At 44.3% G+C, this 20478-nt stretch overlaps 1 protein-coding gene across 1 annotated transcript in view; it reads right to left on the bottom strand.

The window, feature by feature from the left end:
* Positions 1–848: 848 nt before the first annotated feature.
* The window catches only part of LOC147726410 (UDP-glycosyltransferase 3A1-like), a 351985-nt gene continuing 332355 nt past the window's right edge, over positions 849–20478 (bottom strand). Inside the window, exon 7 of the mRNA XM_086960533.1 lies at positions 849–2042. Coding sequence (XP_086816659.1) covers positions 1766–2042 — 277 coding nt within the window. The 3' untranslated portion in view covers positions 849–1765. The remainder of the gene's footprint in view (positions 2043–20478) is intronic.

Below are 20478 nucleotides of genomic sequence, written 5' to 3'. Positions count from 1 at the left end.
CGTGTGCAGCACCAGTGCTCAAGGTCCCTGCTTCACCAAGGAATTTATTGTCCAGACAGATGCATTAGAGCATGGCATTGGGTCTGTGCACCCACAGCTAAAAGGAGCAGACCTAGGTCGACTTGGCTACTTCATAGAAACAGAGGTAGATTGTCATTGAGCAGGAAGCCTTTGCTAAGGTCTGGGCACTAAAGAAGCTAAGACCATACCCGTGTGTACAGTTTTCTGTTGTAATTTCCTTTCGAACGGATCCCATTGTAGTTTGGGATTTACTTTAAGCCGGTAAGACAGGGTGAAAAACACATAGATGCCATAACACATAGATGCCATTTCACAGTGGAATACTTTAATAACCACCTCCAGAAACAAGAAAGGACAGTTCATACATTCATATCCGCTATCTCGCTAACACTTCAAAATAACGCAGTGCAATGAATGATCTTCATGTGCAATTTCATTAAAATGAAATACTCTCCAAAACATGGATGTAGCTTTTAAACTGTTGTGTAAGGAGAATACCTCAGTATTCTGCATTAAAATCTTGGATCTCACAGCAATTTTTCTTACTGATGTGTGACTCACATTCATGATCCGGGACAACTGTGCCTTTCTGTGTACATAAAAACAAACAATATGCTTGTGTGAGAAGACAGTCAACCCTTGGGAACTGCCAAAGACATTTAAGGGGTGCTTTCAATGAAAGTCCTCGAAAAGAACTGGAATGTATGTCCATGACCTACTCCCAGATTACAAGTGATTGCCTATGTGGTCTTCAGAGCAAGGTTTCCAGTATTTTAATGATAGCAAATCAGTGATTTCACTGTTAGCAAATCAAATCGGAGCTCAGATTAATTACAAATCTATTTATTTGACCATCAACAATCAACAATGCAGTGTAGTACAATCAAGATTATGAATCTTAAAACACAGATCATTTCTTCCTTGCCAGCCTAGTTTCCTACGTCTGTCACTTTCCAACCACTACTAAACAAAATTCATGCGAGTCTGGCTCAACATAATTGTTTAAAACTATAGGGCCAACTGAAATAAAAACGAAGTAACGTTATGCATGGAAATATACACAAACCACATATGTCCAGGTATCCTACTAGTTCACTAAGCATATTCAGCAAACTGGCCAATAAAATAGAGTATGCAAAGAGTACAGATTTTTCTTGTATTTGATTTTCAACACAGGCAAAGCATTTCTACCCATTGAGGAACCCCATAAATACACTTACGTATAGTTTGAGGATGGACCCTTTCTTTAATCTACTATAGACAGAGCCACACACTCTCCCACTTAACATTAGTACATGTGCTTATTAGGGATGTGAGTCTATTTGGAAACAGTTTCTGGAACATCCACAAACCTACGAGGACCCACATTTTGCAAGGCTGTCCCTGTCAGCCCTGCTTTGCTTGAGCACGGTTTCGCCCCTGCCCGCAGTGGAGGCTCTCCTGGTGGACTGTCCGCAGTTGCAAGTCTGATCTGGGAGCAGAAACATCTCAAGATGTAGTAACCATAATCAAGGACTTTTGCTCACAGAATACCTTTTTGTGCAAGTAAGTACCACACATGTGCAAAAATCTTTGCAAATCCAGCCTAAAGAAGTCAAATTAAAAAGTAAAACCAGCGCATAAGTGTCCAAATATCCTCTGAATATCAGTTCCTCTTTCATGCTACTCTCATTTTAGAGTGAACTTCTATAGTCTGTGACAGAATAATCTAGAAAGTAAGCACATGTTTAAAAACAACATCATATCAGGGCTTTTTTAGCTTAGCTTGTTGAAGCAACTTTGAAAGAACAGTTCTCAGCAGCTTAACACAAATGTAGATAACCACAGCAGCAGATGTAAATATGAAGGCCATAACATCCAACAAGTACTGCTGGTACCACGGTTGTTGGGAGCTGTATGGGCGCAGGTGAGCGCCTCCCTTTGACGCGATGATGTGTTCTATCCAACGAACTAACTTCTGGTCAGGTGGAAAGGGATCGGATCGGTGAATATTGCTCTGTGCTGCTGCTGCTAATTTGTACCTAAAGGAAAAATGCACAGTATCACTCCACTATTTGAAATAAAGTACATGCAAAAATGCTACCCTATGATTGGTTATTGTACCATCCGTAAATGCTAACCTACGAGTTCAGATCAACATTTGGTTTATTTACCTTAGTTTGCAGTACAGGACATATGAAAGTGGCCACATGTATCAAAACAGTATTTTACGATTACCAAATAGAGATTTTTTACCAAATCACTATTTGGTTATTCCCAAAATGGTATGTATGCTAGGAATCGTCAAAGATTTAGCGAGTCCTTAAAAATACCTAATAGTGATTCAGTAAACAGTGAATCGCTATTAGGTAATTTTACACCATTTGTTCCTTTGGGCCATAAGGCCCATAGGTGAGAATGGTTTTGCATTCGCTAATTTGCGGTCACTTAATTGATAATTGCAAATTAGCAAATATAAAGCCAAGGGTGCGGTGGGGGGGCAAAGGCCCCTGAAGCACCACAAAAAACATAATTGTGCACATGTAATACCTAGGGGCATGAGTGAGCTACATGGCGCATTGGAAAATTATTTTTTTTGCATTTTTCAGATTTTGCACATGGTTTCCATCAACTTCAAGCCGATTTTATTAGCATTTCCTATATGCACAGTTTGCATTTAGAAAATGCTTGGCACATAGGCTTACAGATTCGGTACAGTATCATAAACTTTATTCGGTTTTTTATACAAACCATAAAAGTTACACACAACATTATCACAATTTAAAAGGCAGAATTTGTGCAAAGAAGAGGACCATAATAACAGTAAGAGAGAGAGAGAATATTTATTCGATCAATCACTTGATCATTACAAAAAAGAATACAGTTTAAAATAATGAAAACTTCTCATAAAACAGCAATTTAAAAATACTAGTTAAAAAACATTTGATCCCAAGCCCCTATAGCAGCAAACTATGGGCCCGATTCACAGAACTAACTTAAGACAAAATCCTAAACTTACTACCATTTTTGTATTCACAGAAGGCCCTTACTCATTTTGGTATTCACAGAAGTTAGGAGTCCTAACTTTACTACTACTAAAGTGAGAAAAATCCTAATTTTAAGACTTTCGGTATTCACAGAAGGCATTTAGGAGTCCGAAAGTTAGGAGTCTTAACTTTACTACTACTAAATTTAGAAAAATCCTCATTTTAAAACTTTCGGTATTCACAGAAGGCATTTAGGAGTCCTAAAGTTAGAAGTCTTAACTTTACTACTACTAAATTGAGAAAAATCCTTACTTTAAGGACTCCTACCTTCTGTGAATACCGAAATGAGTAACTGCCTTCTGTGAATACCAAAATGAGTAAGTGCCTTCTGTGAATACCAAAATGGTAGTAAGTTTAGGATTTTGTCTTAAGTTAGTTCTGTGAATCGGGCCCTTAATTATGCACAAATCAGATAACAGTCATAATTCATCTGTCAGTGTGTTCTTATGTGGTCATAGATTCAGAAAACAGTTACAATACATCAGCGTCAATACAGACTTATGTAAGCAATATTGAGATCATAATCTACTCCCCAGAGCAGATTTGATTATCTTGGATCTCCTCCACCATGCAAATAACAAATATCTGGAAAAATCAAAAACCAACCACCTCGTAGTGTCAGATGAGAATATTCTAAATGCTTCGACTAGCCTTCTACAAGACAGTAGCCTACAAACTGGTACAATCCATTGTCTCCTATGGTCATCGTATGCATGGCAATGAAAAAGAAAATGTATGTTGGACTCAGGTGCAGAAAGGCATGCCGGGCATAGTGAAGTTAAACCAGTGTTTCTCCAACTTGATCTCCAACTATTAAGGGGCAAAGTCCCATATCTAAATTGGAGAAACAATACTCTAGCTTGGGACGGCTCGATATCATCCAGACATACCTCAAAATCGTAACAAGCCTTCATATTTAAAAAGCTGGATGTCAAGGAGCCATGTACATTGCACTCAAGACTAGATCGATCTTGGAATTCCCAGTACCTTTGTATTAGTGTAGGAACCATGCTTCTTTTGATCGAGCCCAGATCTTCCCATAGGGAAGCCAGATTTAATCTGAATAATAATTTAACCATTTTATGCGCCCTGATTGTTTGTGAAGAGCAATCAGCTCTGTCAAGGCTTCCTTTATGGGAACTTGTGTATTACTATCCCAGATCCTGATCCAAAAAATCAGGGCTCTAAAGATAGCAAAGTGGCCAATCGATCTGAGCCCCATGTCCAATCTCAATGATAACAAGGGAGTATGAATTTATTCTCAGCGAGATTCAATTCCTGTAGATTTTCGAGACCCCACAGCTCCACTCCATATAGTGCCGCTCGCAGGCCCTTGGCCCTGTGTAACTCAAGTAGCGGAGAAATGGTTTTAAACGGGGATGTTCTGGATCTCTTGGCAATCGCACTATCTATATGTTGGAGGCAAATGGTACTCTTTTCATGTTAGATTCTCACTGATACGGACCCCAAGATAATCGAACACCTTAACCCTCTCTAGGACTTGGGAATCCAACATTAGTTTCCCCTTATCATGTTTATATGGGTTAAACACCATATACTTGGTTTTCTTACAATTAATCGTCAGTCCCCAAGCTCGACAAGCCCTTTCGAAACTACTTAGAAGATTCTGAATTCCCCTTGGGGTTCTAGCCATTAGGAGTTTATCATCTGCAAAGAGCAAGCAGGGTACCACCCTACCAGCCATTTTAGGAGGATCACCACCACAGTTGAAAATATCACCTATAATCCCATTAATAAAGAGTGAAAATAGGGTGGTGGCCAAGACACACCCTTGTCTGACACCTTTTTGTATCAGGATCTTTCCGGTTAGGCCACCATCACTGTTCCATCTAACTCTGGCAAAGGTATTAAAATGCAGACGGATCAAGATGTCAACTAAATATGAGCGTAGGCCCATATCTCTCAGAACAGACCACAGGATGGATCGATCAATGGAATCGAAAGCAGTCTTAAGGTCCACGAACACAACATACAGGTGGCCTCTAGCGATGGTAACTTCTTTTGAGACTAACATCAGAAATCTGAACACCTGATCAGTTGTGCTCGTGGACATCCTGAAGCCTGTCTGGAGATCGGAAAGGATGTTATGTCCCTCGATCCATGGATGAATTCTGGCTAGGACAACTTTGCCAAAGATTTTCTGGGAGACATCTATGAGGCTAATTGACCTATAATTTTCCGGGGACCCATTATCGCCTTTCTTGTATATTGGGATGATTTCGGAGCCTTTTCATGACCCCGAAATCTCACCTCCTCCCATGAGGGCATTAAAGACTGAAGTAAGATAGGGACCCCAGATTTCCGGTTCCGCCCCATACATGTCTCCTGGTAGCTTGTTCAAGCCAGGTGCCTTCCCTTTCTTAAGGGTTTTTATAGCCAATATGGTCTCACCCACCGTGATCAGCCTATCATCCTCCAAGGTCAAACTGGATGGATTTACCCTCAGGGGCCTAACAGACTGATCACTCTGATCTAAGTACAGGTTCCGAAAGTACTCCTCCCAAATCTGTGGTTGCAGATGGAAATTTTCCACTGTTTTGGGATTTACCGACTGTTTAGCAATAAGACGCCAAAAGACTTGACTGTTTCTCTCTTTAGATGCCACCAGAAGTGACCTCCACTTTTCACCCTCCCAATCCCTTTTTGCCTCCCCTTGCACAGCCTTATACCTCTTCCTGCTTTCTTTAATGGCTTGTGGTGATTTATTTTTAACTTCAGTTTTCAAGTTAGTTCTAGCTTGTTCACAGTTCCTGTTAAACCAGGGAGCATTGTGTCTTACAGGATTCATTTTTCCATATTCCCTAGAGAAGTGGGCTCTGAGCCTGGCATTTAGACGTGAAAAGATTGTCATAGAATCTGCCACTCCACCATTAATCTGCATAAGGTCAGAAAGAGCTAGCTCAACCTTTTGGTAAATCTTAGGAGAGACTCCCCATCAGATAGTATAAACAGCACCTTATCCTTTTCTCATTATTTCTTGCTGTCACGGGAGCACTTTTTTTAAAGGTTTCCCTTTGCCACGCTACTAGGTTAGACATTGTTAATACAAGGGCATTATGGTCGCTATCAGACCTATTCTAAGCCATCATATCCTTTACATTTGGCCATAGATCGATATCGACCAAGATATGGTCTATTCTGGATCTGCTTGACCCTCTCTGGAATGTATGGCACGCAGTTCTATCAGATGTTGTTCTGCCATTACAGGCCTGAACACCAAAATTAATAGTCAGGGACATGACCTGTTGTGCAACCCTTGTACTCTTTTTTATTGGCGGGATTTCTAGTTTCTTAATGCCTCTTGCTTCATCTTCCTCAGCTATTAGTTCCTGAATATAATCTACTGGCTCAAACGAGACATTGAAATCGCCAGCAAATATCAATAGATGGTTCCCTCTATCTAGTTCTAGATGGTTTGTTAGTGTAGTTATAGTGTCAGAAGGTTTTTGTGGATTACTACATCGATTATATAAATTTCTTAACTTTACTAGGGGGTTCCCTTTTGCAAGCCCTAATGACAACCCTAAAATATCCACCGAGCCTAAATCGAGAACTTTGAGTTTGCAGGCTATTGTGATTTTAATCCAAATCAGGAGGCCATCTACAGGTCGACCCATTTGGCCCTTTTTGGCTTCAATACTAAAAGTAGTATAGCCAACCCTGTACACCTTTTCAACTGCCCAGGTTTCTTGCAGAAGGCAAATGTGCAATTTTTCCATCATGGAACACCATTCTGGATCATGTAGTTTCGGTGTAATACCTGCCACATTCCAGGAGATGATTTCCAGATCCTGAACGTTTTTCACTATGGCCCTGGGATTCTCCTTTCAGAGAGGGATGCCCTCCCCTCACCCCCACCATCTGGCTGTAACAGCGAAAGGTTGCATAATACGATGTGGGATTTAGGGATGACAGCTACCTTTCTGGGCCAGGCAATCGATTTTGTCAGGTCTGTGCCTCTTGCGCCCTCTGACACAGGAGGTGCAATGCCCCTGCTCGTATCTAGTCAGCCTAGATCATCCAGGCCTGACAACAGGTTGGAATCTATTTCTTAATTCAGATGCATGAGGTGGATTAGGGTTAGTTTCATGCTGTGGGAGAGCCCTACCTCCCTTAATCAGCCGTACTTACTGTACAATGTGCCTATAAAAGATAGCAAGGGGTAATATCTTAGGTCCTCTTCCATCCCTGAGTTCTTCCAGACTTAGAAGCCATGAGGCCAAATGTGGAGATCTGCAATTTATAACTATGCAATCCCCAGTAACGGACTTCACAGAAGCACCAATCCAGTTCACCCGCCTTACATACAGGAGATCCTGAAAAAATACACCTGAGAAGTTCATGTGCTGGGATAACCAATGGCATACTTTGTTCTTTAGTTCAATAAAATATTCCTGTTTGTTTTCCATTAGGGGAACAACATTTGCAAGCACAACCACATACAGGGAACATTCAGATGGAAGATGTAGTATTGTTTTGTCGCCATTGGAATTTCCAATAGGCCCGGGTTGTGGGTTGGATTTAGGTGGTTCATTAGAGCACCTTGCCAGATACTTTACATAGGTTAGTACTAATGCCTACTGGTCTAGATAAAGTATTTACCTGGTCTTGTGATCCACTAGGGATAAGACCTCCCTGTATTGGGTGTGTTACACTGGGAGGTATAGTGGATTGCTCTAGAATGGCTTACTGCTTGATGTATCCATCTGCCCTGTTTTACCCTCGGCCCTTTTAGGGGGTGCTCGAAGACCTTGCTCCCTACCTGAACTGCCCTCTATACTGCTTCCCCCATTATTACACTTGCCTCCCTCTTGCCCTCAAATTCCTTTGACACATTCATACATTAGGTCTACAGATGCCTCAAGTTTCTCCAATCTCGAAATTATTGGATGACATTTTTTTGACATCGATTGATCAAGGTGCACAATTAGCGCGTCCACTATACAAGCCACGGAGGCATCCAAATTGCCTGGGGTAAGTAGGCCATTTGTCACCGGACATTCGTCACTTGTGTCAACCTCATCAGATGCTAGTTCTTTTGCCTTATGCCTTGATCTGGTACGGATATAGCAAGCTTGACCAGTGTCTTTCAAGTTCCTATTTTTCTTTGCACCACCACCATGATCTACTGTCGCCCCCACCCTTGAGCTCAGTTGATCCAAGATTAAAATGGCGTCATCTACTGGGCACAAGTTTAAATTACATGATTCGCTCTCAATGTTGGCATCAATATCAATGTATTTTGGCATAGGGGATTGGGTAAGGTTCATAGTACCTGGGGTTGCTTGATTGTTTGCCACCCCTCCTCCAAACGACATCCGTCGCTCGGCCGACTCAAATTCTTTTTTTATTGCCTTTGTTGCTTTGAGTAAATAGCAATCCAGGATTGAACTTGTCAATTGCGTCGGTGTGTTCACCTTTGTGCCCCCTCCTTTCCGTTTAGGCAACATTTTCCCAGGTATAGACGACTACTCCCCGGACAACCAGCAACCAGTGCAGTACCCAAAGTGAATGAGTTTACAAGCCGAACCCCTTTTTCCAACATTAGGGGCAACACGTACCAAATAAAAGTGCACTCAGAAGTTAGTTGTGGGACGAAATATAAAGAGCCTGGCCCGCCCGCCTTTTCCTGGCTCAGACAGGCACAGATGCTCGTCCCAAGCTGCGGGGGCCCGGTATTGCTTTTATGTGCCTCCTGGCGCGGAAAGGGTGACGTATCTCAACCGGCACAGCCTGCTGGATACTATGGTCCTGCCCCCAGAACCGGTAAACTGCTGCTCTATTTGTTTGCGTGTTAGGCTTAGAGTATATTCTGCCTACAGGGTCCTGCTTCATGTCACCCCCGCCCAGCCTACTGTAAGCACCAACTGGGGCCAGGGCATTGTTATAAGTTAGAACTAAGTTGATGTGTCCCCCACTCTCCCGGCTGCCTTACTTATAGCTCCGAGTCCTCCGAGGTGGGCCCACCGCTGCTGTGCACCGCTGCCTTGGTCTCTCCACTGAGCACGTCCTGCTTCTCCGTGCCACCTCCTCACATTACGCTTACACCGCGGCCCTCCTCGGTCTCCGCAACCACCAGACCTTGATGACGCTCTCGCTGGTCGACCCCCTGGGGATCAGCTCCTCTCTGCTCGTCTACAAGGCCTTGGGCCTCCCGCTGCTCTTCACTCGTCAGGAGTCCCGCATTTTCTCGGGGATCCTGACCTCCGCCACCTCACCTTTCCACTGAGCTCCCGTCCGGGTACAGAGCTTTAAGCCAGTTCGGGTGTACCAGGATGCTAAATTAGATGCTTAATAGGGCCGCGGCGAGCGGAGCTCCAGAAAGTGACCTCTACACTGCCGCCATCATAACAGTAAAAAGTTAATAAATAATTTAAAAACCTGAGGGAAACATACATTATTGATCCATATAGTTCCTGCAGTTAACAGAAGCTTTTAGCAATCTCAATATAAAAAATAGACAGATTCACAAATTGCGATTCTCTATATGCATTCACAATTCTAGGTAATCGCAAAAAATTGTGATTACTCAAAATTGAGACTACAAAGCCTTTCATACATCATGAAGGCTATTTTGCATTTGCAAACCTCTGTTAGGCCACATCTTCTCCCCAACATGGCATACTGTCATTTGAATTGGATCAATGTTATCTTCGTGCACACCTACTTCTTGAATTAGTTTAAAACACGTTCTTTTCAGCACTTTCCTTGTCGCACTGTGTCTGTCAGTGCCTTCACATTGATTATTTGTAATGTGTGATCAACAATATTCTTTTATTGGTTAATTTTTCATTGAAATTCATTTACAATTCATTTATGTTGTGAAGAATTCATTTTTAGTCATGAACATTCAATATTTTTTACTGTGGCCAATGCATTTCGGGTTAGGGAACCCTTCATCAGGGGCCTGCCGAAAAATGAAAGAAAACATACAGGACCTTAGCATTCAGTGAAAGTCAAATAAATGCATTTAAACTTCATTTATCAAAAAACGATCAGATTCACAACATAAATGAATTTAAATGAATTTCAATGAAAAAATTAACCAATAAAAGAATGTATGAAATCAACGAACTTAAAATTTATGGATTTATGAATTTATTGAACAGAAAGACAGTGTAATAATCATTTCAATGAGCAAGTGAAGAAACACTACTGTTTCATGTTAAATGAGCGCATCCTTTGAGGTTTGTTGATCACACATTACAAATAATACTGTCATTTGACCCACACTTTAACAAGCTTGCTTAAAACAGCAAATTTCCAGGTTCAATAATTAAAAAGACTAAAACATTGTTTTCTCAAAAGATTAACTTAAGGTGGTCACTCGTGCACTCAGTGTCTAGAACAGATGCAGGCAATGCCATCCTACCGGGTCTCACTGTAAAAATCACGTTGCCCTTTAAAACAATTATACACCCAACAACCCAGCTGATCTCACAGAAGTGGAAACTTAGTCGTATTTTTCCCATTGCTAGAAAAATATTTTCGCACCCATTCATTTAGGGGAAAGGGTCTTCCTGTTTGCAAATGGTTTACCTCCCTTTTGAAAAGTGTGGTAAGCTGCGACCGCAAATATGATTGCAAAACAATTGTACATGCTGTTTGTACTCCCTATTCACTCATTCATTCATTCAATCTTTATTTCGATCACTTTAGATCATAAAAGAATACAGCAATTTAAAACAATTGAAAAAGTGTACAGTGTAAGAAGATTTAAAAGCAATACAGTTAAGCTGTTTAAAATCAGTTACAATACGATACATTAGGAAACATCAAAAGCAATTCATTTATCTGTATCTGACTTGATGCAGCGGTTACGGGTATGCCACATTACTGTTAAAATTTTTGCCACTGCAAACACAATTGGGGGGGGATAATTCTGTCTTTAATATTCTGTAAGCTGGGAGGTAGTGCCTGAAACCAAGGTTTTTGAGGAGTGGGACAAGCCAGTACTTCCTAGATTTTTGGTAGGCTTTACAGAAAAATATAATATGCAGGTCATTTTCTCGGGGATGTGGGCATGCTGGGCACTGTGTTGAGGGCTGGGACTTAGCCCAGCGATCCGTCAATGCCCTGAGAAGAAGAGTCTTTAACAAAAAATAAGGGAAACCCTACTCACAAAGCAACCAGGGCCAACAATTATATCAAGAACAGTGGTTCCAGTGGTGTAATCAAAAATGATACGAATTAATTATATTGCTCAATGGCGATAAACATTACTACTGAGGATTGACATGAATGGCAAAAAGAAATGCACTCACAATTATATATATTTCTCTCATTTTTACTTCATAGTATAAGTTTCATTGAAATATGTTATACAGTACATTCCATACAAAAACATGAACAATACATAAAAGTGCGGTGTGTCCCAAGTGTATCAAAAAAACCAAACTAACAATACACAAAACATAAGTTCTCTAAAGGCACAGTGGTTTCTAATGGATACATGTACAGGAAAAAGACCAAAGAAAGATAATATGATTGTTATAAGTGAATCTACACAATCGTAGGCAGAGTGCCATATCGCCACTGCATAAATAATTTCCTGGTGGTGACGGGGATGATGCCATCGAGGACAAGCTCTAGGTGGTATGAGTCTTTAGATTTAGTAAACAAGTTTGTTAAAGACCCCTCGCATGTACTCTCGATTGGGACAAGTAACTTGTGCTCTTAGAAATCCCTCAAAAGAAGTTTACGTGGGATCCTACAGCATGCATTTCCTGGATCAAGCCACAGTTCTGGTCTTCCTAGTGTCTCACATGTTTGTTTGATATATCTCAACCATGGATTTGTGCGACATTAGGTAGGCGTAAGATCTCTTCAAACTCAGCCCTATAGTTCGATTGTTCTGGCGTGGTACAGATTTTACGCCAAAAGGTTATAGGTTTTAGTCCTAGCTCTTCTGTAATAGGTCTGAGACCCAAGTCTAATCTCAGTGGGAGCAGGGGGGTACTAGGTGGTAGGGCTGCCAGCTGCCTAATGAAGTTGTTCTCACTAATCTGCAAGTTCTGGGCAATTGTATGACCCCATAGTTCTCCACCATAGGTGACTGCCCCTCTTGCCTGCATTTTGGATTTGAAGGAGGGGACCAAAAGGCTTGTAGGTCGACCTACTTGCCATCCTATAGATACCACCCGTTAACTGAACCAGTTTCATGTTTGCCTTAGTTCGATGCGAGTCGCAAGTCATATTCTGGTTGATGGTTACCCCCAGGTATTCGAAAGTGAGAACCCTCTCTAGTCTTGAAGGCCCTATGGTGGGATTCGGGCGAGTTGAGGAGGGCGGGTTGAAGATCATGTATTTGGTTTTCAGGGCATTGATCTCCAACCCACGCTCCACACAAAAAATCGAGAACCCGTCCAGGACCTGTTGTATACCCATGGGGGACTTGGACAGCAGCAGTGTGTCGCCTGCAAACATAATGGCGGGTACCCTGCTGCCGTTGAGCTTAGGAGCATCAATATCACTCAACCTATTCAGATGGTCGATTACCCCGTTGACAAAGAGGCAGAACAGGGTCGGTGCGAGCACACAGCCCTGTCTTACCCTCTGTCAACGGGGAATCTTCCCGAGAGTGCCCCACCTCTGCCACACCTGACCCGAGCGAAGTTCCCCTGGTGTAGTCTTATCAGAATTGACAGAATGTCAGCCGGGATCCCTAGCTCCGCTAAGACGGTCCATAATTTATCTCTTGGCACTAAATCGAAGGCTGCTCGCAAGTCCACGAATGCCGTGTACAAGCTGCAGCCCTCGATTGTCGCAGTCTTCCAGAACAAAAGATTCAGACAGAAGATCTGGTCCGTGGTTGAAAACCCCCTTCTGCACCCAGCCTGGTAGGGGCTCAAGATGGCGAATTCCAAAATCCAAGTTTGGAGGCGATCGAGTATCAGCCTACCAAATATTTTCTGAGGAACATCGATGAGACTGATGGGCCTGTAGTTGGCTGGGAGCAGAGGCGATCCCTTCTTATATATTGGAATAATCTCTGCGCCCAGCCAAGTACCGGGCACCTCCATACCCCTCAGAACTGCGTTAAATATCGTCACCAAGTAGGGTGCCCCTACATCAGGCTCCTGTTTGAATAAGTCGCCCGGTAAACCATCCAAACCAGGCCTCCATTTCTGTGAAGGGGTGCCCTTCTGGAAAAACGCTGGCGGTCAGTGAGGAATTATTTGGGGCCCCATCGTCGACCCTATACAGGGACTGGAAGTGGTCTTGCAATGCCTTGGCTGAGATGTCAGGTTCTATTGCCGAGGCTAGCTCCTCAGACCCTGTATTGACAATACGCCAGAATTTGCGAGAGTCCCTGCAAGCTAAAGAAATAGTGAGGTTTTCCCACTTCTCCTGTTCCCATTCACTCTTGGCATGGGCAATCAAGCGCTTGTAAACCTTTCTCCTGGCCCTAATCTCAACTCTCTCCTTGCCTTCCTTGATCGAAGGTCAATAGGTCAGCTTTAGCCTTGCGGCATGCCGTGTTGTACCAGAAGGGGCGGTTGCAACCACCACTAGCACTTTTTCCTGTCGAGAAGAGAATTTCGGACACAGACTTGATTAGGTCCAGCTGTTTATTTATGCCCTGAGTGCTGGGTTGCTCCGTTATTGCACAAACCTTTTCGAGTATGGGGATAATCCGGGCATATAGCCCAGAGACCTTCTCTTTATTAGAAGCTAGCTTCTCCCACCTTACTCTCCGTCTATTGTTCGTTAATGCAAGCCCTTGGGCGGGGGCCTCTGCCTCCGCCCCCCTATCGTCTAGGCCAGGATGGGCATATTCCAATTCCAGTGCGTTGTGATCGATATCCTCCCTAGGTGTCACCCGGAAGTCGCTGATGTGACCACAAGGCGAGTGGTACCAGAATATAGTCAAGTCTTGACTCCCTGCCCACTCTATTGTTTGTACATTTGGAAGGGATGTCAGAATTTGTGCGTCCATTACAGGCCCGCATGCCATGTTTCAGGGTTAAGGATGTCATCTGGACAGCCAGAGGGGTCCAGGCTCTAGGAGCGGGCGCTGCAGATGAAGGTACAGACCATACTGCGTCCTCCTCCTGGGAAAGTCCATCCAATAAACCTGAAAGCGGCTCAAAGTGACAATTCAGGTCCCCTCCTATCAGGGAGGGAGTACCCTCAGGAATATAGTTTAGAGCAACAGAGAGTTCCTCAATGGTGCGTGACTCTTGTGTAATGCTTACCGGCCTGGAGTAAACATTTACCACCACAAGCCTACTCGAGTTCGGCCATTCCAACAAAACACCAAGAATGTCCTCTGTGGCTAGGGGAAGTGCGGTGGCCATGCATCCCAGGTCAGCGGCCACCCAGGTTGCAAGACCTCCCGACGGACGCCCCCTGCCCCCCCACTTTGCGGGAGTGGAAAATGCTGCAAAACCTGTGCGGGAGACATCCTCTCTCGCCCAAGTTTCTTGGAACAAGCATATATCTTTACCCTCAATGAATGAACTCCAGTCCGGGCAGTTCAGTTTGTTCCCCAAACCTGCCACATTCCAAGATAGTATCTTTAGGAAGGGAGGTATAAAACTCAGGATTGGAGGAGAGAAGTGCCCGTATTGAGTTGAATCATCAATGGTGTGTTGCTGTGAGAACTTTCCCCTTGTACAACTATGGCATCGTTCAAATTGAGTGGGGACCGGACCGTGGTTTTGTTTGCCTCTCCGGTGATATGTTGCTCCTCACAGTGGACCTTCCCCCTTGGATTAGCAGTGCATTGTGTGGGTGAAGAGACTTTTCTTTCCTTGAATCCCCTATGTCGACCTGCAGCCTCCCCCCTCCTAGTCCCACTCTGTCAGTCTACCATATCCAGGGTGCTATACCTGTAATAAGTTGGAAAGTAAGCAGGCTGCTGAGGTCTATGGTGGAAGGAGACTCCTTTCTCTCTGTCGCCCCAGCTTCCCTCCCTCCTGTGGACTGTTTCCCATCCCTCCTCTTCTTGCGCGTGTATCATTGGTGGGTAGAAAAAGGATAGAGGTAAGGGCTGGATGGAGGCCCCCTGATCAGGATATGACCATCTGCATATATGTGAGACGGCCATGGGGTCCCTAAAATTAATTAGGACACAATCTCCATTGATTGATTTCCTAATGTTGCCTAACCATGGGACTCTCCTCGCCATGAGGACCTCACTCGATATTTCTTGGGGAAGGGGCCTGTTAATGTAGAGCCAGTTGACCACCTTATTTTTCAGAGCAGCAACAGGTTCTTTAGAGAATGATTTTAACTCTGGGACACCAGCTAGAATAACTGTATATGGGCTCGCCTCCGGCGGCAAGTTGACTGGCCTATGTTTTTTAGTGTTGCCCTGTGCACCCTGTGTGGCTACAGCTGTCCTCTTGGGAAGGCTGGAAGTTGCAGCACGATCAGTCACCTGAGGGTTTGAAGTGTGAGGTGTAGGCTGTTGGGTTTGTAATGACTTGAGGGCTGGACCAGCTTCCTTTGCTGGTGGCGCTGGTATAGCCTTCTTATTCCTAAACTCCACCCCTCCACTAGCAGCCTTGTTGTCTTTTTTAAGAGTGTCTGCTAGATGCACTGTTGCTTTTTCAGTGATCACTAAACTGGCTTCGATCTTGGATAGGCGTGCTTCAAGAGGGTTTAGCATTGTCCTCAGAAGAGCGCCAATATCAGAGAGGGTAATGTCTTCGTCCCCTGCGGTTACACTGGGGCGAGAAGGTATCTGTTCTAATGTGTGAGGAGGTAGTGCCGTGTTTTTTTGAGGAGGAGTTGGTCCCTTGCTACTTGATCCTTGTTTGTTACCCTCCGCCATGGATTTGTGCTTGGCAACATTAGCCTTTCGCCCCCCAGTATTTTGTGCCCCTCTTTTCCTTTTTGGGATAGCTCCTTCCCTTTCCCCCTGGGTTGGATGGCTAAGTCTATCAGAAGTGTCATCCGTGTTGGCCAAGATGACAGTAGCAGTGGGTGGTGGGGGAGGGGGCTGGGGTAGGGGTAATAAGCTTAACTCTTCGGGGCGCTAATGTCAATGTCATTGTTATAAAAAGTGGAATTGGTTAGGTCAGGCAAGTCTGGCGTACCACTTGCCCCCTTAACTCCATTATCTGACATTATACAATCCGATCTCTTTTCTGGGGTAATTGCATGCGCTATGGGACCCATAGAGGATCTCTTTACCCATTCTATTTCTTGGGATATACGCCTTTCAAGGATAGTGATTTCATCTATGAGAAGTGACCCCGCTTTGGCGAAATAAGTGTCCAGAGTACCTTTTGCCATCCCGGCGGCTAGCGTGCTCTTGCTCCTTGTCTCCCTTGTGGCCATAGTTCGAGAGTTTGAGGAGATGAAGAGAAAATTTAGAATAAGGACAAAAACCAAGGGGGCGTAGCCCGGCCCCGGTCTCTGCCGTTCTCGAACGGCCTCAAACGGCCCGCGCTGCGTCCCGCGGTGGCGCGTTAGGTGTGTCTTAAGTAGGGGGTGAAGGAGGAGTTACGGGAAGAGGCACCAGGTGTGCGTGGTGGTGGTGCACACTGACCTGTGGTCCTCGCAGTCCCGCAGCCCTGAGCAGCAGTTCCAAAAACGGCGGCAGCAACAGCAGTCCCAAAGTCTAAGGTCAAATAGGGCAAGATCAGCTCCCAACAACAATGGGCTTCGGCTACGACTACGAGCTGTTCCCGCGGAGCAGGGGCCGCGAGTCGTGTTAAGAGGCAGCAGGCTCAGCAGGGAGGAGTTGCGGGAAGAGGCAACAGGTGTGCGTGGTGGTGGAGCGCACTGACCTGTGGTCCTCGCTGTCTCGCAGCCCCGAGCAGCAGTTCCAAAAATGGCGGCAGCAACAGCAGTCCCAAAGCCTAAGGTCCAATAGGGCAAGATCAGCTCCCAACAACAATGGGCTTCGGCTACGACTACGAGCGGCACCCCATTAGGAAAGGACACGCTTGGCATGCCCTTTCCTAATAGCAAAAAATATTTTGTGAACCGCAAATAGGTTAGTGACTCGCAAAATATGGTTTGTACATGGGGCTGACCTTTGTTTGCGGTCGCAAACAGGCCGAATGAGCTGTTGTGACCGCAAAAAAAGGTCGTACATCTGCCCCTCGTCCACAGGTATGCATGGCTTCCATAGGAAGCCTCTGTAGCTCATACCGGATTCTAAATCTGATAACAAAGCTCATTTCTCACTGTTGCACCTCATAAAGGTTTTTCAGGCCAGGTTCACAGGAATCTCTGAGAGGCTGTTGGTGCATTGCTGCTTATATGCTTTGATGAAAGCAGAAATCACTGTTACAGGGAGGGGAAGGAAGGCAGGAAAGGTAGTGGATCAGGAAGGATGTTATTTATGGCTCCCCCATACTTCTCTGCTCCAGCGTAGTGGTGGAAGGCAAGGGCAGATAATGTTGGGGTCCTTTGTAACATAAAATTATAGATGGGTAAAAAGTAAATTTCAGACTTTGTTTTACACCTCGGGGTTCTGAGTGATACTATCGAAAACATGATATTCGTTCTTCTCGTCTATTTGATGTCACTCAGAACTAGGTCTGAGTGAAATTTTGATTACTCTGGAGTATTTTGAGTCGTATTGGTAATTTCGTGTTACTCAATGCAAAATTACTAAAAAATTATGCCTGTTTGTGTAGTTATGAGTGATTTGGCACACAACTATTACCGCAGGAGCACAGGAACAACAATCTTAGAGAGCATTAGAGCATTAGAGAGCATTAGTAGATGCTGCTATTCATGTTCTGTTGCATTTACTGCTGTTTTCTTAACATACAATGCATCCTCTATTCTATTTTGGATGTAAGAGTGCATCTTTGTGCAATGAAAATCGTACTAAACACCTGGCTATGCTCCTCGCATAATTCAGCATTATCTTGCATCATTTTGCATCATTTTGCCAGAATTACGCTACAGGAAATTACAAGAGTTACGCCCACCCCTTATCAGAACTCTTCGGTGAAAAACATCCATGTAATTCGCTGTTACCCATCTATAAATCTGTATGAAATGTGTAGCCCACCCTGTGTCAGGTAGCCGTGTATGTACTCCCTAATTTATTTATTCATTTTATTTTAATTTTAAAGGTTTTATTATAGAGCTAGCTAGACCGGGAGGTATCAGAGCGCTTTACATGAGTATCAGACCATAGTTGCAGGTTACATCGTTACAAAGGTTACACAGGTATTAGAGCTTGGCAAACATAGTTACATATAAGGTCGAGACAAACAAAAAAGGACAAATATGTAAGGGAAAAAGCAGGCAAGGGGAGAGATTCAGGGGAGGGGGGTAGGAGTAGGGCCGGACTGGCCATAGCGGGCACCAGGCGTTTTCCCGGTAGACCGCTAGGGTGGGGGCCGGTTTTGGGCCCCTGGGGGCCGTTTTTGTTACCGGGGGTCGGCAATGTCGGCCCCCGGTAACAAAATCGGCCGAAACCGGCTGTCGCTAACTGCTCACCTGCACTCCCCCTGACCCCAGGGGGGCCAGCTGGTCAGTTTGCCAGGGCCGGTTTCTGTTCTCAGTCCGGCCCTGGGTAAGAGCAGGGGAAGTATACAGAGAATGGAGGAGGGAAAGAGGAGGGGAGTGAGCAAGACACAGCATGGAAAGAGGAGGGGAAGGGTGACGGGGACACAAACCGGTAGACGAGTCAAAGCTGCGTCCAAAGTCCAGTAAGCTGTGATCCTGGGGAAGTGGTATAATTTCCCCATCTCTGTTGCGAGAGGCTCCCTTTACGCAGTGGACTCTCTCAGAGGGGACTCTGAGACTCTAAGGCCTACATACTGGATCCTTCCCCAAAAAGGGGAGAGGGAGTGCTTTGGCAAGGGGTGCCATACCATACTTCTACTGTGAGTGGCTCCCTTGGCGCTGCGGACTCTCTTAGCGGGTTCCCTGAGACTCCAGAGTATAAATATTGGATCTTTCCCCAACAAGGGGAGAAGGAGTGCTTAGTCAAAGGGCACAAAAGGACAGGGGGCTAGACAGGGGGCTAGGCGGTGTAGCAGCCAAGGGGAGAGATCCAGGTGAGAGGGGATAGGAGCAAAGGAAGTAGACAAAGAAAGAAAGAGTACTAAATGGGAACAGACAGCATCAGTTGGGGGACAGGCTGTTTTCTCTCTGTGGCCATTCGAGCAGCTTTGCCATCCAGGACATGAAGCAAACAGTTTGTAATTCGAATTATTTTTTCACAATTCACAGAAGTTTATAGTACGCTGCACATCAGAAATCCAGATGTTTTCATCTTAAGTTCTTGGGTGCAGAGGATGATCCTCAGAACTAACAGTGTTTAACCCATTCACCATCCAGGGGAGATAGTTCAGAATCAGGAGGCTGAGGGAGAAGATCATGAACCCAATGAAGGCCAAATCATGGACCGCAGGATTCTCTGTAGAGGACATGTATGTCAGAGGGAGCTGGCATAGGTTCTCCAGGACATTCAGAATGAAGATAAAATGGCACAGACATTGTAACAAACCAGAATACAAGCACCTTCTATTTTGCTGCCTGTAATTCTGCAGCCATTCTATTAAGGCATACAGTTGTTCAATATTTAAAATTTTGGCTCAGAGCGATGAAGTGTTAGGTTCAAGAACTGTTTCAACATATATTAGCAATGGCTCCATATTTAGGATTGACATTTCTGCAATTCTATAATTTTTTTAAAACATCTTGTTATTTGGTTTTGTAACACATACAGCAGTGGCAGTAGGACAATTCAATTCACAACAATACAGCGAATGGCATTGCACAGAATAGGACTTAAGCATTACATAGTACTGAGGGATGTGTAAAGGTTTAACATGTTAGTAACTGGTGAAGTGCAAAGTGCTGTTTGGTGGACCAACTTGGAGAGGCAATATAACAGGGGAGTGAGGGTGGTGACATGGCAGTGGCAATGAACTCTGTTTTGCGAGTGGTATAGGGTATGGGTTGTCGTGTCGAGAATGGTGCTGGCATAGCTTAGGGTGGGACGCCAGCTGTGGGAAGTCAGCTGTGGGAAGTCGGCTGTGGTGACACAAAATAAGGTGGGGTGTAGGAGGGTGGAGATGGGAGGCGGGTGCTGACGGAGGCCATGGGTATGAAATATTGGCATTCGCCAATTCTATCATGATGAACTACTCTGGGTGAAACATTGTTTAGTTCAATGTAAAAGTCACTAGACGATCACAAACAACAACAGATAACTGAGATAGATAGGACATACTTGTTCATCCCCTACTGTTGCTTACTGGCCGTATTTCCTCATCCAAAAACAAAGAAAGCAGGCAATAGAGTCCTAGACCTTTCGATGTTACTTGCCAAGAGAGTCATCGCAATGACATAGAAAAATGCATATTTAGCAATGTTTAAATTTAAGGAAAAAAGTTTTTTTAAAGGAAAGAATACATTATGTGGGAGTAACCCAACATGCATGAAAGATAAAGAACAGAAGTCAAAACCATATCTTCGATTT

The sequence above is a fragment of the Lissotriton vulgaris genome, chromosome 3_1 (genome assembly GCF_964263255.1).
Source record: "Lissotriton vulgaris chromosome 3_1, aLisVul1.2, whole genome shotgun sequence".
NCBI classification, from domain to species: domain Eukaryota; kingdom Metazoa; phylum Chordata; class Amphibia; order Caudata; family Salamandridae; genus Lissotriton; species Lissotriton vulgaris.
Note: the sequence above shows the minus strand (reverse complement) of the source record. Positions and strands in the feature narration are given on the sequence as shown.